This window comes from Odocoileus virginianus, chromosome 20 (assembly GCF_023699985.2).
Source record: "Odocoileus virginianus isolate 20LAN1187 ecotype Illinois chromosome 20, Ovbor_1.2, whole genome shotgun sequence".
NCBI lineage: Eukaryota > Metazoa > Chordata > Mammalia > Artiodactyla > Cervidae > Odocoileus > Odocoileus virginianus.
This window is the reverse complement of record NC_069693.1, coordinates 3,447,556-3,463,000: the sequence shown is the minus strand read 5'-3', so window position 1 is coordinate 3,463,000 and position 15,445 is coordinate 3,447,556. Positions and strand designations below refer to the sequence as shown.

At 44.5% G+C, this 15,445-nt stretch overlaps 1 protein-coding gene across 2 annotated transcripts; it reads right to left on the bottom strand.

The window, feature by feature from the left end:
- Positions 1 to 7,487: 7,487 nt before the first annotated feature.
- LOC110134879 (leukocyte immunoglobulin-like receptor subfamily A member 5) lies at positions 7,488 to 14,144 on the bottom strand. 2 transcript variants are annotated; one of them, XM_070450311.1, is made up of 8 exons: positions 13,487 to 14,140; positions 13,350 to 13,385; positions 12,890 to 13,174; positions 12,334 to 12,636; positions 12,051 to 12,095; positions 9,323 to 9,445; positions 8,009 to 8,061; positions 7,488 to 7,930 (listed from the first exon to the last, which is right to left on the bottom strand). In XM_070450311.1, exons 1-8 carry the CDS (start codon positions 13,518 to 13,520, stop codon positions 7,790 to 7,792), a joined length of 1,020 nt encoding a protein of 339 aa, XP_070306412.1. In that variant the 5' UTR covers positions 13,521 to 14,140; the 3' UTR covers positions 7,488 to 7,789. The 2 variants fall into 2 exon arrangements, with proteins under 2 accessions (XP_070306412.1, XP_070306413.1); XM_070450312.1 differs by lacking the exon at positions 13,350 to 13,385 and having other exon boundaries at positions 13,487 to 14,144.
- Between the last annotated feature and the right edge of the window lie 1,301 nt (positions 14,145 to 15,445).

Genomic DNA, 15,445 nt, shown 5'->3' with positions numbered 1-15,445 from the left:
GGCCAGTGACCTCCGGTGGGGAGCCAAAGCAGATTTATTTTTATAGAAAGGTTACATCCTCCTGATTCCGTATCCTGCTGTTTCTCCTTAAAACTATATCCCTAACATGTCCACATCTGCTTCTGTTCATATCTGTATCCATAGATGTGTGTGCTCAGTCACTTTAGTCATGTCTGACTCTTTGTGACCCATGGACTGTAGCCCACCAGTCTCTCCTGTCCATGGAATTCTCCAGGAAAGTATACTGGAGTGGGTTGCCATTTCCTCTTCCAGGGGATCTTCCAGACCCAGGGATCGAACCTGTGTCTTTTGTGTCTCCTGCCTGACAGGCAGATTCTTTTACCACTAGCACCACCTGGGAATGCCCTCAGACATCTATAGATATCTAAGTAAAATGTATGAACATGAGTTATATGTAGAATCATGTGAATGATGAATGGAAAACTACTCAATCATTTAAATTATGCACATGCACATTAAAAACTACATTATAAACAATAGATTATCATAATAATTACATGTATAATATACTATACACAATATAAATATATAAACATGCATATTCAAATATATACATAAATAATTCTAACCACTCTAAGGAATTTACACATTACACATAAGCAAAGTTTATTTTATTTTTTTCATTCTCATTCGATTCTTTATTTTTTTTTTTCTTCCATTTATTTTTATTTGTTGGAGGCTAATTACTTTACAACATTGCAGTGGTTTTTGTCATACATTGAAATGAATTAGCCATGGATTTACATGTATTCCCCATCCCGGTCCTCCCTCCCACCTCCCTCTCCACCCCATCCCTCTGGGTCTTCCCAGTGCACCAGGCCTGAGCACTTGTCTCATGCATCCAACCTGGGCTGGTGATCTGTTTCACCCTAGATATACATGTTTCGATGCTGTTCTCTTGAAACATCCCCCCCTCGCCTTCTCCCACAGAGTCCACAAGTCTGTTCTATACATCTGAGTCTCTTTTTCTTTTTTTGCATATAAGGTTATTGTTACCATCTTTCTAAATTCCATATATATGTGTTAGTATACTGTAATGGTCTTTATCTTTCTGGCTTACTTCGCTCTGTATAATGGGTTCCAGTTTCACCCATCTCATTAGAACTGATTCAAATGAATTCTTTTTAATGGCTGAGTAATATTCCATGGTGTATATGTACCACAGCTTCCTCATCCATTCGTCTGCTGATGGGCATCTAGGTTGCTTCCATGACCTGGCTATTATAAACAGGGCTGCGATGAACATTGGGGTGCACGTGTCTCTTTCGGATCTGGTTTCCTCAGTGTGTATGCCTAGAAGTGGTATTGCTGGGTCATATGGCAGATCTATTTCCAGCTTTTTAAGGAATCTCCACACTGTTTTCCATAGTGGCTGTACTAATTTGCATTCCCACCAACAGTGTAAGAGGGTTCCCTTTTCTCCACACCCTCTCCAGCATTTATTGCTTGTAGACTTTTGGATAGCAGCCATCCTGACTGGTGTGTAATGGTACCTCATTGTGGTTTTGATTTGCATTTCTCTGATAATGAGTGATGTTGAGCATCTTTTCATGTGTTTTTTAACCATCCGTATGTCTTCCTTGGAGAAATGTCTGTTTAGTTCTTTGGCCCATTTTTTGATTGGGTCATTTATTTTTCTGGAATTGAGCTGCAGGAGTTGCTTGTATATTTTTGAGATTAATCCTTTGTCTGTTGCTTCGTTTGCTATTATTTTCTCCCAATCTGAGGGCTGTCTTTTCACCTTGCTTATAGTATCCTTTGTTGTGCAAAAGCTTTTAAGCTTCATTAGGTCCCATTTGTTTATTTTTGCTTTTGTTTCTAAAATTCTGGGATGTGGGTCATAGAGGATCCTGCTGTGATTTATGTCGGAGAGTGTTTTGCCTATGTTCTCCTCTAGGAGTTTTATAGTTTCTGGTCTTACATTTAGATCTTTAATCCATTTTGAGTTTATTTTTGTGTATGGTGTTAGAAAGTGTTCTAGTTTCATTCTTTTACAGGTGGTTGACCAGTTTTCCCAGCACCACTTGTTAAAGAGGTTGTCTTTTTTCCATTGTATATCCTTGCCTCCTTTGTCGAAGATAAGGTGACCATAGGTTCGTGGATTTATCTCTGGGCTTTCTATTCTGTTCCATTGATCTATATTTCTGTCTTTGTGCCACTACCATACTGTCTTGATGACTGTGGCTTTGTAGTATAGTCTGAAGTCAGGCAGGTTGATTCCTCCAGTTCCATTCTTCTTTCTCAAGGTTACTTTGGCTATTCGAGGTTTTTTGTATTTCCATACAAATTGTGAAATTATTTGTTCTAGTTCTGTGAAAAATACCGTTGGTAGTTTGATAGGGATTGCATTGAATCTGTAGATTGCTTTGGGTAGAATAGCCATTTTGACAATATTGATTCTTCCAATCCATGAACACGGTATATTTCTCCATCTGTTTGTGTCCTCTTTGATTTCTTTCATCAGTGTTTTATAGTTTTCTATGTATAGGTCTTTTGTTTCTTTAGGTAGATATACTCCTAAGTATTTTATTCTTTTTGTTGCAATGGTGAATGGTATTGTTTCCTTAATTTCTCTTTCTGTTTTCTCATTGTTAGTGTATAGGAATGCAAGAGATTTCTGTGTGTTAATTTTATATCCTGCAACTTTACTGTATTCATTGATTAGCTCTAGTAATTTTCTGGTGGAGTCTTTAGGGTTTTCTATGTAGAGGATCATGTCATCTGCAAACAGCGAGAGTTTCACTTCTTCTTTTCCTATCTGGATTCCTTTTACTTCTTCTTCTGCCCTGATTGCTGTGGCCAACACTTCCAATCATTTAAATTAATCATTTAAGTTATGCACATGCACATTAAAAATACATTATAAACAATAGATTATCATAATAATTACATGTATAATATACATACACAATATAAATATATAAACATGCATATTCAAATATATACATAAATAATTCTAACCACTCTAAGGAATTTACACATTACACATAAGCAAAGTTTATTAAGCATCATCTCTGTTTGAATCATGTCCTGTTCTAAATTGTAAAGAGTATTAAAACATTTATTCCCAGGTACTTCCCTGGGAAGTCCCTGGTGGTCCAGTGGTTAAGACTGCCTCCCAATGTTTGTATATATAATGTGTATAACATATTAAATACTATGTAAATACATAAATCTATGCATGACCTAAGTAACTGAAGAGTTTTCCATTTGGTCATGTACATAACTATCTTTATTATTCCCAAGATCTACCTTTATGTAATTTTTGTGTTTGTGTACATGTTCATGTGTGCATACATATGCTGCTAATTGTGAATGCGTGTAAAAAACTGATAAACAGAAACCTCAATCAACTGGAGTTGGGAGAGACCAGAAGGGGGCGCTCCCACACCCTGCGCTGATAGCTCACATGACAGGAAGAAGGAAGACCCCTCTTCCTGGTAACAACTCAACCAATGAAAAGCCACGGACTGTTTTCTACAGCCCTCCACCTTCCTAGTCCCCTCTATAAAAGTGGTCTTCTCCTGCCCTTTGGGAACATGGGTCCCGATGGTCATAGACCCTAAACTGTAATTCTCTAATTCTGTATAAACACATTTTTGCCATTGAAATAACTGGCAGTCCAATTTTTCAGGTTAATATACATGCATGGTTTTCCTTTTTTTTCTGTTTTCTTTTTAAAAATTTATTTTTAATTGGAGGGTAATTGCTTAATTAAAGGACACTGAACTGAGAATTTCCTGAGAAAACAGTTCCATGTTGTGTAATGACCTCTTGAAGTCAAGTTTCTAAAATGGACTTGTTGAGTCAAAAGTGACCCACATCTTCCGTTCTGAGACACGTTGCAAACTGCTCTCCAGAAATTCGGCATCAGTTGATGCTTCCCCCAACTTCTTCCTCTGACTCAACCACAGGAACCAGTCAGGTGGTGCAGCTTCTCTTCGCTACCTTCTGGGAAGCTCTGAAATCTCCTCCTTCCTTTCTGTGTGGATCAGGTCTGACCTCTGACATGGTAACCTCCAGGGAGCTCTTTCTCACATGCAGTTCTGACCTTGTCACTTCTCTATTCAAACCCCACCCTGATTCCCAATTCCCCTTTCTGTAAAATGCAGACTGAACGTAATTTTCAAGATTCGTTTGAATCTGGTTTCAGCTGATTCTTTCTCTTTTCACATTTCTATCCACTTGGTGCTCAAACCAAGCAAAGTTTTCTGGTTCCCAACATGTGGGGCAATGTTGCAATAACTTTTTATCAAAAGTTACAATAACTTTTTATCAAAGGGATGGTGGGTTTTAAAATTTTCATTTTAAGAATATAAGTTGTATATATAATATACAAGGTGTACATAATGATGAGGGTTCCTTTGGCAGCTCAGTGGTAAAGAATCCGCCTGCCAATGCAGGTGACTCGGGTTCCATCCCTGGGTTGGGAAGATTCTCTGAAGGAGGAAATGGCAACCCACTCCAGTATTCTTGCCTGGGAAATTCCATGGACAGAGGAGCCAGGTAGGCTACAGTCCACGGGGTCACAGAAGAGTTGAACATGACTTCGCGACGAAACGAGAACCACCACCACGTGTTGATGACTGAATCCCGGGATTATATCCTCTCTGCATTTTATGCCCACAGGTCCTTTGCTATGATCCCTGTGACTGATTTCTGTTCATCCTAATTTCCATGACCCCATTTTTAAAAATCACTTCAGATAACCTGACTCAATGCATGCGTTGTTACAGAGTATTCTGTCTACCTAACTTTCTTCACTGTACTAGACCAGGATGTTTTTCAAACATCCTCTGTAAATGACAAGACAATAAATATTTCAGGCCTTGTGCACTATAGTTCTCTGTCTCAAAGACTCAACCTTGCTATCAAAGTGAAAAAGCAGCCAATATGTAAGTAAGCACAGACATGTTCTAATAAAGCTTTATTAAAAAAAAAAAGGCAAGGCGATGGGCCAGATTTGGCCCATGAAGCATAGTTTGCCAATCCCTGGCCCAATGTGAGTGTTGGTAAAACTACAGCTTGAGGGTCATTCTCCTGTTTCTGTAAATAAAGATTTACTGGAACACAGTCATGCCATTCCTTTACGTATCAACAGTCCCCTAACTGCCACATTACATCACGGGTTTGGAGCCTTGGCTGTACATGGGAATAACCTGGGGGACTTAAGGAATTTTATTGCTGGGGTCCCATTCCAAGAGATTTTTCCAGGGGGTGGGAGAGTGGGGAATCTGGTTCCCAGGATTTAAAATAATTCTTTAGTTGATTTGAATATGTAACCAAGCTTGAAAATCACAGTACCAGCGTCACATCTCTTTAAGTGGGTGCCTCTTAATTGTCTGTATTAGAAATAAGTGGGATTTTTTTTTTATAAATGATAACCATTTCCTGAGTACTGTCCTTGGTTGGCTGAAGAAGCCATAAAACCAACATTTAATTCTCCTCCTCCATGCCCTCTTCCCATCCCAATAATTCTTATTGAAACTGAAGTTTTGGAACATTTGTAGTAAACCAGAAGCTGGCAGATGTTTTTGTCAAGGGCCAAAGAGTAAATATGTTAGGTTTTGAGAGCCATCTGGTCTGTGCTGCAATTCCTTAATGCTACAGGAATTACAGTGGGGGGATAGCTATAGGTAATACATAAATCAACATGCATGGTTGTGTTCCAATAAACCTTTATTTGTGGAGGGTGAAGTCTGAATTTCAAATATTTTTTACATGTCATAAAATATTACTTTTTTAATCCTATTTGGGGTCCTTTGGACTTCACGGATATGGTTACATCTAGTTGGCTTCCCCTGTGGCTCAGCTGGTAAAGAATCTGCCTGCAGTGTGGGAGACCTGGGTTTGATCCCTGGGCTGGGAAGATTCCCTGGAGAGGGAAAGGCTACCCACTCCAGTCTTCTGGCCTAGAGAATTCCATGGACTAGTCCATGCGGTCGCAAAGAATTGGACACAACTGAGCGACTTTACTTCAGTGCCTTGATTGTGGTGATGGTATCATGTCATTTGCATTTATCCAAACTCATCACATGGTACCCACGAAATATGTGCAGTTCTTTCTTAATCAGTTACACCTCACCAAAACAATTAAAGTATTCTTCTTTTGTTTTTTTCCAACCATACAAAATGCAGTGGTGTTGACTGTTGTATAACAATGTGAATGTATTTAATGTCATTTAACTTTATACCTAAAAACTTTTTTTTTTCTTTTTCATTTTGCCATGCCCTGCAGCATGCAGGATCTTAGTTCCCCAACCAGGGACTGAACTCATGCCCTCTGTGGTGGAAGTATGGAATCTTAACCACTGACATCCAGTGGGTCCCTAAAAATGGTTAAAAAGGTAAATTTTGTGTCATGTATATTTTAGCTGCTCAGTCATGTCCAACTCTTTGTGACCCCATGACTGTAGCCTGTCAGGCTCCTCTGTCCATGGGATTCTCCAAGCAAGAATACTGGACTGGAGTGGGTTGCCATGCCTTTCTCCAGGGGAATCTTGTCAACTCAGGGATCAAATCCAGGTCTCTGGCATTGCAGGTGGATTCTTTACCGTTTGAACCACCAGGGAAGCCCACAAAAAGCAAAAAAGTATTGAAAAGTGTAAAAATGTAACATGTATGGTACAAAACAGGTGACTTGCCAGATTTGACCTGTGGGCTCTAATTGATTGACCCCTGCCCTAGACAACAAACTCTTCAACAAGAAGGATGGTTTTAGGATCTTTCCTGTGCTCCTACAAATAGTCAATTTGCAAAATAAAAAGCACCAATCATACAGAAACAATGAGAGTGAGGGTATTTATATCTGAGGACTTATTTGAACAGGAGACCCGATTTCAAAGTTGTTTTCATGAATCTTCAGTTAATTGGCACCCAGTAGCCTCAAAGTGGAGACTTTTAGAGTAAAGGTCAAAAAACTATCAGAACTTCCTATCAATCACTCAAGACTTCTGATAGATTCCTTAAATGCCAATGTTCAGCCCTTTCTCATTCCTTTATATAGATTAAAATTTTCATCTGGTATATTTTTTTCTTCGCTTAAAGAATTTCCTCTAATATTTCTTATAGTAGGTTATGAACATTCTCAGCTTTTGTTTTCAGAAGGCTGTAGCATAAAACCTGGTGCCCAAGAGGATTTAAGTACACTTACTTAATTAATTCCCTCATGGATCACAGCCTTGTCATGGCAAAAGAAAATCAACCCTGAATATTCACTGGAAGGACTGATGCTGAAGCTGAAGCTCCAATAGTTCGGCCACCTGATGGGAAGAGTCAACTCAATGGAAGACTGTGATGCTGGGAAAGATTGAGGGCAGGAGGAGAAGGGGACGTCAGAGGATGAGACGGTTGGCTGGCATCACTGACTCAATAGACATGAATCTGAGCAAACTCTGGGAGACAGTGAAGGACAGGGGAGTCTGGCATGCTGCGGTCCATGGGGTTGCAGGGTCAGACACGACAGAGACTGAACAACATCAACATTTAATTAATGAATAATGAAAACTTACAAAATATTACCCTGTCGCTCTTCTGACGACTTCAGAGGGTCTCAGGAACTCCTGGGCAATTAGATTCTGGGACTGACTGGATAATGTTACTGAGGTCTCTCGATTTCCAGGGGGAGGGTAGCAGGATCTTCCGAGGGATGTGGGCTCCCTCAACCAGGCTGATTCTCAGGTTTGGAACCTCAGTTCTAGAGGAGGGAGTTACCAGAGGTAGCTGTGAGTTCTGCCGCCCAGATGAAGTGCTGGCTCTGGTGCCTCGCTTATCTGAAGGCCAGCGTCACATACTCGCTGCTCTGGGTCTGCCTGGGCACCCAGGAGGGTGTCCCAGCGGTCCCCTGGTGGGGGACGCGGCAGGTCACCTGGGAATAGGTGACCTCCTGCGGGTCCGCAGCTTCAGAGGCCTGAGGAGGGAAGGGAGAATGTGAGACGGGGGTGTGACACGGGGGTCCAAGGGACGGTCTAGAGGAGGAAGCCCTTACCTGTCCATTCACCTGGCCAGCTGCCTCTGGGTGTCTCTCTTTCGTCGCAGCGTCTAGAGGGAAAGAGCAGGTTGTTATAGACTGTGTATCTGTGTCCCCACTCCCCCCCAAATTGATCTGCTGAAGTGGGGCCCTGCACGTGGTGGTGTTTGGAGATGGTGCCCCTGGCAGGAACTGAGGTTTTGATGGGGCCCTGAGGGTGGGATTCGCATGTTCAGCCAGAGCTCTAGCTCGCGCTTTCTGCCAGGAGAGGTGACCGTCTGCAAGAGAACCCTCACCGGGAACGGAATCCTAGCACCTACATCTCGGACCTCCCAGCCTCCAGAACTGTCAGAAATGAATGCTGGATGGTTGAAGCACCTGGTCTATGGCGTTCTGTTATAGCAGCTCGAACAAAGAGAGGGTCATTTCTTAAAAAACTGAAGTACTGTTGAATATACAATATAAGTTACAGGTATACAGTATAATGATTTACAGTTTTAAAAGGTTAAGCTCCATTTACAGTTATTATAAAATATTGCCATATTCCCCATTTTGTTGTTGGGGCATTTGGGATCTTTTTTTTTTTTTCCTAATTGTGGCATGTGGGATCTAGTTCCTTGACCAGGGATCAAACCTGTGCTGCCTGCAGTGGGAATGCGGAGTCTTAGCCACTGGACCACCAGAGAAGTCCCATCCTTGTAGATTATTTTATACTTACTAGTTTGTACGTCTTAACCCCCTACCCCTTCGTTACCCCCCCATTAGTCACTGCCAGTTGTTCTCTATAGCTGTAACTTTAAACATACAACATTATAGCCTGAACATTTCTCTTTGTCACTAGAGGTGTTTCCTGAACAATATTTTAAATGGCTATGTGAGCTGTACCTTTGTGTATGGTTTATATCCTGTTTTATGACACTGTTTTGGTATATGGGTTATATATTGTTTTATGACATTGTTTTGTAATATTGTAAATAATGCCATAGTCAGTATGTTTGTGAATCCACCAGCAGCTTAAGAGAGTGTTTACAGCTCATCTTCCCCGATTGCATTTCTTCATCTTTTCATCTTTGATAATGAAAAATGACACGGCAAAAACAACAACAATCTCGTGAACATAACAAAGGGAGGGTGACGTCTTCAGCGGGGTGGCAGCAGATTCCCCCCAGCCCTGTCTTCTGGAAGGCAGTTACCACAATCACAGCGTGAACCAGCAAAACAGCCCACCCCTCATTGCTTCTGGACCCCTCAGCCCCTCCCCATTTCCCCAGTGGGATATGTGCCCCAGGGTTCTCTGCGCAGGCTCGCCCCCTCCTGCTCTCAAGGACCTACTGTTTTTGGCTTTGCACAGACAGTAGAGGATGAGGGCGACTAGGAGCAGGAGACCCGCGGCCACCGGGACACCGATCCAGATGCCCAGGCGTCTGTCTTGGGAGGCTAGGTTGTCAGATGGGGCTGCAAAAGAGGACACAGTGCTGGAGCGGGCACCCTGTGTTAAGAACCTTCACATACACCACGGTTTCTGAGTATTTCCTCAGACCCCACCACAGTCCCCAAGCTCAGAATTGTTGACCCATTTTCTTAGAAAAGAGGAATGAGCTTTGACCACCTCGTTTGCTTGCTCCGTGAAGCCACAGATAAGAAAGCACTTGGAGGGACTTCTCTGGAGGCCCAGTGGTGAAGACTTTGCCTTCCAACTCAGGGGTGTGGGTCCCACCCCTGATTGAGGAGCTAGGATCCCTCAAGCCTCGTGGCCAACCACCCCCCCACACACAAAAAAAACATAAAACAGAAGCAAGATCATAACAAACCCAATAAAGATGTAAATGAGAAGCTGCTCGGAAATGGAAATTTGTATCCTTATAGAAATCAGCACGTGATGACACACGGCCCAAACCCCCACCCACCTGTGTTTTCCTGTGGCCCTCGAGCTCAGAATAGACTTACATTTTAAAACTGTAATCCAAAAATAAAATAAAAAAAGAATAAAATTTGCGACAAGTGCAAACGAACTGAAATTCAAGCTTCAGCGCCTGTATCTATCGTTTCATCAGAGCTCGACCTTGGCTCACTTGCTTCTGCATATCGTCTGTGGCTGCTTTTGTGCACAGGGTCAGAGTTGAGCAGTTGAGAAAGAGACCAGCTATCCACCCACTGAGTAACTGACCTATTACAGGAAATATTTACTGACCACTGGTGCAGAGGAAGCGCACTCAGAAAAGAGCCAGCGGTGGTGAATCAAGAATGTGGTGTTAGCCAAGCTCAGGGGAGGGCTCACTCCAAGAACTGACTTGAACCATCATATGGAAATGTGTAGGAAAAGTACGCACTTCATTACACCAAAGCAACCACAGACAGCAAAACGAATCCTTTCTGTGTTGGCCAGATTCCAATACAGAAAACAGTATATATATATTTTAAAAAACAAATAGGCTGTGAGCTGGATACAGCACACGTTTCACACCCCCATCCCGCCTGCCCCCAGTTTTCCAATCAAGGTTCTATCCATCTCATAGGTTATAGGGCCCACATGGGGGTCTCATTGATGAGGTGGCTCATTTTGTCGACCTCGCAAACAAAGAATAAAGTCACACAGCGATCTGTGAGACTGACCAAATTGCCCAAGTGGCATCCTGTTATCTCACCGGCACCTATGTTCTCAAAGCTGTGAGACCACAGATTCCAGACCTCTGGCTACATGACCATCCCTTCAGAGAATTTTTCATTGGTGGGGTCTAAGAAGGACTCCATCAGAAACGGAGAATGCTGGTTCTCCTTAGGAGCCAGTCACCCCTCTTTTCCTCTAATAAATTTCCGTTTCTTGCCTGACTGCCCGGCTCCCCCTCTCTTTCTCTGCACTTGCCTCAATTCTGGTGTTGAAACCCTGGAGGAAGATCAACCACAGCTGGGTGGGTGCCTCTCTTTGCCAGGAAACTGAGACGAGCTCCAGGACGGGACTCTCCACTTGCCTTGCTGGACTGACATCCACACAGCGGCCCGCTTTTCATCCACCGGTTACAAGGGTGAGTGAAACCCCATTCCCTCGCATCCTCTCTCTCTCCCCACGGCCTTTGGGCCCTCCGCCTTGTGCCCCGTCTGACTTTGAAATAGGGGACGCCCATTTCAAAGCAGACTATACTACTCTCTGAGAAAGTCCTGAGAACAGGGATGCCTTTTCTCCCAGACCTTTCTTTCTCCTCGCTTTCTCTTGCCCTTGCATAACCTCTAGGAGGGCATGGTCAACTCAAGAGCGAGGAGTCCAAGGGCAAAACCCTCCTCCTGAGGACCCCTCCAGCTTTGCAAGCTCCTTATAGGCATCTGTCTGTGAATGGCCCCCCAACACGCACACACACACGCATGCATGCACACACACAAGCATGCACACACGCATGCACACACACACATGCGCACACACATACACATGCACACACACTCATGCGCACACAGTACAGACTCTGTACTGTCTTGGGACAGGAAGCAAGTTCATACTAAATTCTTCTCAAGACGTGAGAAAGAAGTGACAGTGGTCGCAACCACAGAAGGCCTTAACCCCACAGCCCTTAATCCGGTATGGAGTTTGCGTCTACATCCCTGAAGGACATGAGGTTCAGAGGAGGGGAAAGACGTTGACAGGGAATTTGTTGGAGGGACCGCTCTCATGATTGGTGTGTCCTCAGTGCAGCCTAGGGACGAAGCCCCCAGAGACCAAGGCTACCTGGTCGTCTGGATTATTCTGAGCTGTTATTGACAGACTAACCCTTCTGGGAGCAGAGCTCAGTGGTGAGGCTACGAATTCTAGAGTATTGTCAATTATGGATCACTGATAACTGGTATCTATGGATCCTGTTGGCTTTATCTGCAATGTGTAGACCTTCTAATCCTCTCCTTTCCCTTAGGGAGAGCAGCCCTACCTGCTATATCTGTGTTCTCCATGCCCCAAGACATCAGAAGTCTTCTTGAAAAGCTGGCCCTGTCTCTAGTAAACCCCGTTCCACTCCAGGTCAGAGAGAAGGGAACACAGAATCTCGTCTCAGTTTTCCACCTAAGCTCAGTCACTCACCAGTTGCACGTCTGGGCTGTGTGCTGCTGGGAGAGTCAGTGGTTCCTGAAAACAGAGGTGAAGTGGGAGAGGTCTTCGTTATTTCTGCCCAGCCAGGCTCTCCCTTCCCAGAGTCCCAGGGACCCACGTGGCCCATCCTCGGCCCATCCTTAGAGATGCGCGTCTAAGCCGATGGTGCTCACACAGCCCCATCTTGCAGTCCTCTTCCCCAGCCAGTGCTTTAACCGCACAGAGTCAGCGCCCAGGGTGGGAGTCAGGTGGGTGGACTGGGCTTCTTCCTCACCTTCAACCTGAAGCTGCAGTGGGTCACTGGGCTGAGACCACAAATAGGGGTTGTTGAGGAAGGCACCGTAGCATCTGTAGGTCCCTGCCTGTGTGGTGGAGACTGGATTCAAGAGGAAGATGGTCTGGTGTCCTCCATGCTGGGGGGTGGAGCTTTGGTTCTGGGTGATGTGATCTCCATCTTCTTTGGTGAGGATAAATACATCATAGTTCATTCTGGAGAAACACTGCAACTTCACATTCTCGCCTGGAGCCACCACTGAGCCAGCCACGCTGGAGAGGGAGGGCTTGTCATAATAAACTCCTGAGAAGGAAGGAAGTTCAGTGATGGAGGGAAGGGTCACCTATGCACTGTCCCTTTTTGTCCCCTGGGAGCAGACATGGCTCTGGTCTCTCTTCCCTCCTTGCCCCCCTCCCCCTTGAGGAAGTCTCTCGGCATCATCTTGGAGACCTCCCCAAGGACAAGGCTCGGTCCTCCTGCTTCCTGTCCCCAAAGCCTGGTCCTTCCCTCGGCAGAGGGGTCAGTCCCGGCTCTGGTGCCTCCTTGTCCCACTCACCGGTCATCACCAGCTGCAGGGGGTCACTGAACTGGGACCAGCGGCCTCTTGTCTGATAGGAGCAGTGGTATAGCCCTGTCTTGTCTGTTGTCATCTCTGTGATACTCAAAGTGTTGGTCTTCCCGGGTGTGATCTGTTCCTCTTTGCCCATGGGCTCAGGACTTCCCACTTTTGATATTCTGTACTGCTCAGCTTGTTTAGGTCCTTGACACAGGAGGGTCACAGCACTCTTCCATGGAACTATGGATCCAGGCATAGCTGTGATATGAGGCAGGCGGAGATTTCCTAGAACACAGGGAACAGGTGATAGACACACAAGCGTTTCTCCCTCCACCCTTCTATTTCTCCCCTTCTTACAGCCCCCACTCTTAAGTCTGAGTCCCCTCTTTCCAGCTGCCAAGAGAGCTGATATCAGGCTTACACCCTGCTGGGTCCTCAGGAGTATCACACGAACACTCACCCTTCTGTGCCCAAGTGCTCTGGCTCAGACACAACCCTAGAAAGAAACACCTGGTGAGGACAGCACAGCCTTACAGAACCACCAGTCCTGCCCTCCTTAGCCGTCTATTTGCACCCAACCCTCTCTCCCCGACTGACCAAGACAGAGCAGCGAGGGAGGAACCACGGACATGATCCCGCGTTCAGGCTGCCCACTGCCCCAGCCCCGCTCTCTGATGAAGGACAGACTGCTCCGTCGAGTGACCCACACTGACAGGAAGCTGTGCAGTTGCTTTCAGTTCTCAGCGCTGTAGTGAATGCAGTTCACACCCTCTTCCTCCTGGGTTGGGAGTGGGGCGTACAGACATAGCTGACACCACGAAGACGTTGATCAGAATTCTCCTCTGTGGGCATACTGGGTCACGGCTGGGCGGGGAGAACCATGGTGTTGGGGTTGAAACATCAGAGGCCCGTGGCTCAGGAGGGCTTCCCTCAGGACTGAGGAGACGACTGAAGGTTCCAACTCAGAGCAAGAGGTTGCTGTTCAGTTGCTCAGTCGTGTCTGACTCTTTGAGACCCTATGGGCTGCAGCATGCCAGGCTTCCCTGTCCATCACTCTCTCCCAGAGTTTGCTCCAACTCGTGTCCATTGAGGTTAGACAGGGTTTTCTTTCCTCTGACACTGTGGAGAATACACATATCCATACCTATTTATCATTATGTGTCATTTCATTGTCTACTTATTTATCATTTATCATGTATCAATCATGCATTTATTATCTATCGATCATTTATTATCATCTACCTACCTACAATTTATTTATCTAATTCTATCATCTACCTATGGAGTTCCGTGGTGGCTCAGTGGTAAAGTATTACCTGCAATGCAGGAGATGTGGGTTCTATCCCTGGGTTGGAAAGATCCCCTGGAGGAGGAAATGGCAGCCCACTCCAGTGTTCTTGCCTGGAGAATCCCACGGACAGAGGAGCCTGGTGGGTTACAGTCTGTGGACTCATGACTTAGCAAGTAAATAACAGCAACAGCAATCACTTATTTATATCTACATCTAGATATCATTTGTGTATTAATAATCTCTCTGCTATTTATCTGCCATCTGTTTGTTCTCTACTGTCTATCAAGAAATCATCCATTATTTTATTTTTATTTTAAATATCCAGTTATTTGTGTGTTTATCTGATGGTACCAGGTCTTAGTTGTGGCCCACGGGATCTTTAGTTGCAGGAGGCAAACTCTTAGCTGCCACAGGTGGGATCTAGTTCCCTGACCAGAGACCAAACCCAGGTTCCCTGAATTGGGAGCAAGGAGTCTTAGTTACTGGACCACCAAGGAATTCCCTATTTTTATTTTTTAAGACAGCCTGAAAATAGACTATTTTATGTACTTATTTAATTTTGGCCATGCCCTGTGGATGTGGGATCTTAGTCCCCCGGCCACAGATTGAACCCATGCCCCCTGCATTGGAAGCACAGAGTCTTAGCCACTGGACCAAAGGGAAGCACCTATCTATTATTTATATATATCATTTTTTGCTTACCTATCTATCTATCTGTCAATATCTAATGCCATCTATCTTTGTATCATTCTCTTCCTCCTCCCCACCTCTTTCCCTCCATCCCAGGGCATCGAAACGGAATCCTGAGAACACCCCCATCACTACTTTCTAGGAGAACCATCTCCAGGCACTTTGCTTAGCATGTCTTTGCTCTCAAGTTACTTGGACTCAACTGTTTGGAGGAAAGATTGTGAGAGAGGATTACTGAGTTCTAAAACCCACTGTCTGTTTTTGCATGGCCTCAGGAATTTTAAATGACGAAAAAAAAAAACACAAAGAAAATTAGCATTTTGTAACCCATGAAAATGAGTTAAAATTCACACTTTTTCTTTTTCAAACCAGGTTTTATAGGATTATGGACTTGCTCATATGGTCATACATCATCGCTACTGCTTTTGCGCTGTATGTGTGCTCATCAGGTCTGACCCTTTGTCTGTCCTGTGAACTGTAGCCCACCAGGCTCCTCTCTGTCCATGGGAATTCCCAGGTAAGAATACTGGAGTGGGTTGGCAGTTCTTTCTCCAAGGGGTCATCTTGACCTAGGG

Excerpts from the sequence above, each read along its gene's own strand:
- LOC110134879 (XM_070450311.1), bottom strand. The coding sequence starts at position 13,520 with ATGTCCGTGGTTCCTCCCTCGCTGCTCTGTCTTG. Across the intron at positions 12,637-12,889 it reads CCTGCAGCTGGTGATGACCG|GAGTTTATTATGACAAGCCC; the intron begins GTGAGTGGGACA and ends CTTCCTTCTCAG. Across the intron at positions 8,062-9,322 it reads TCTGTGCAAAGCCAAAAACA|ACGCTGCGACGAAAGAGAGA; the intron begins GTAGGTCCTTGA and ends CTTTCCCTCTAG.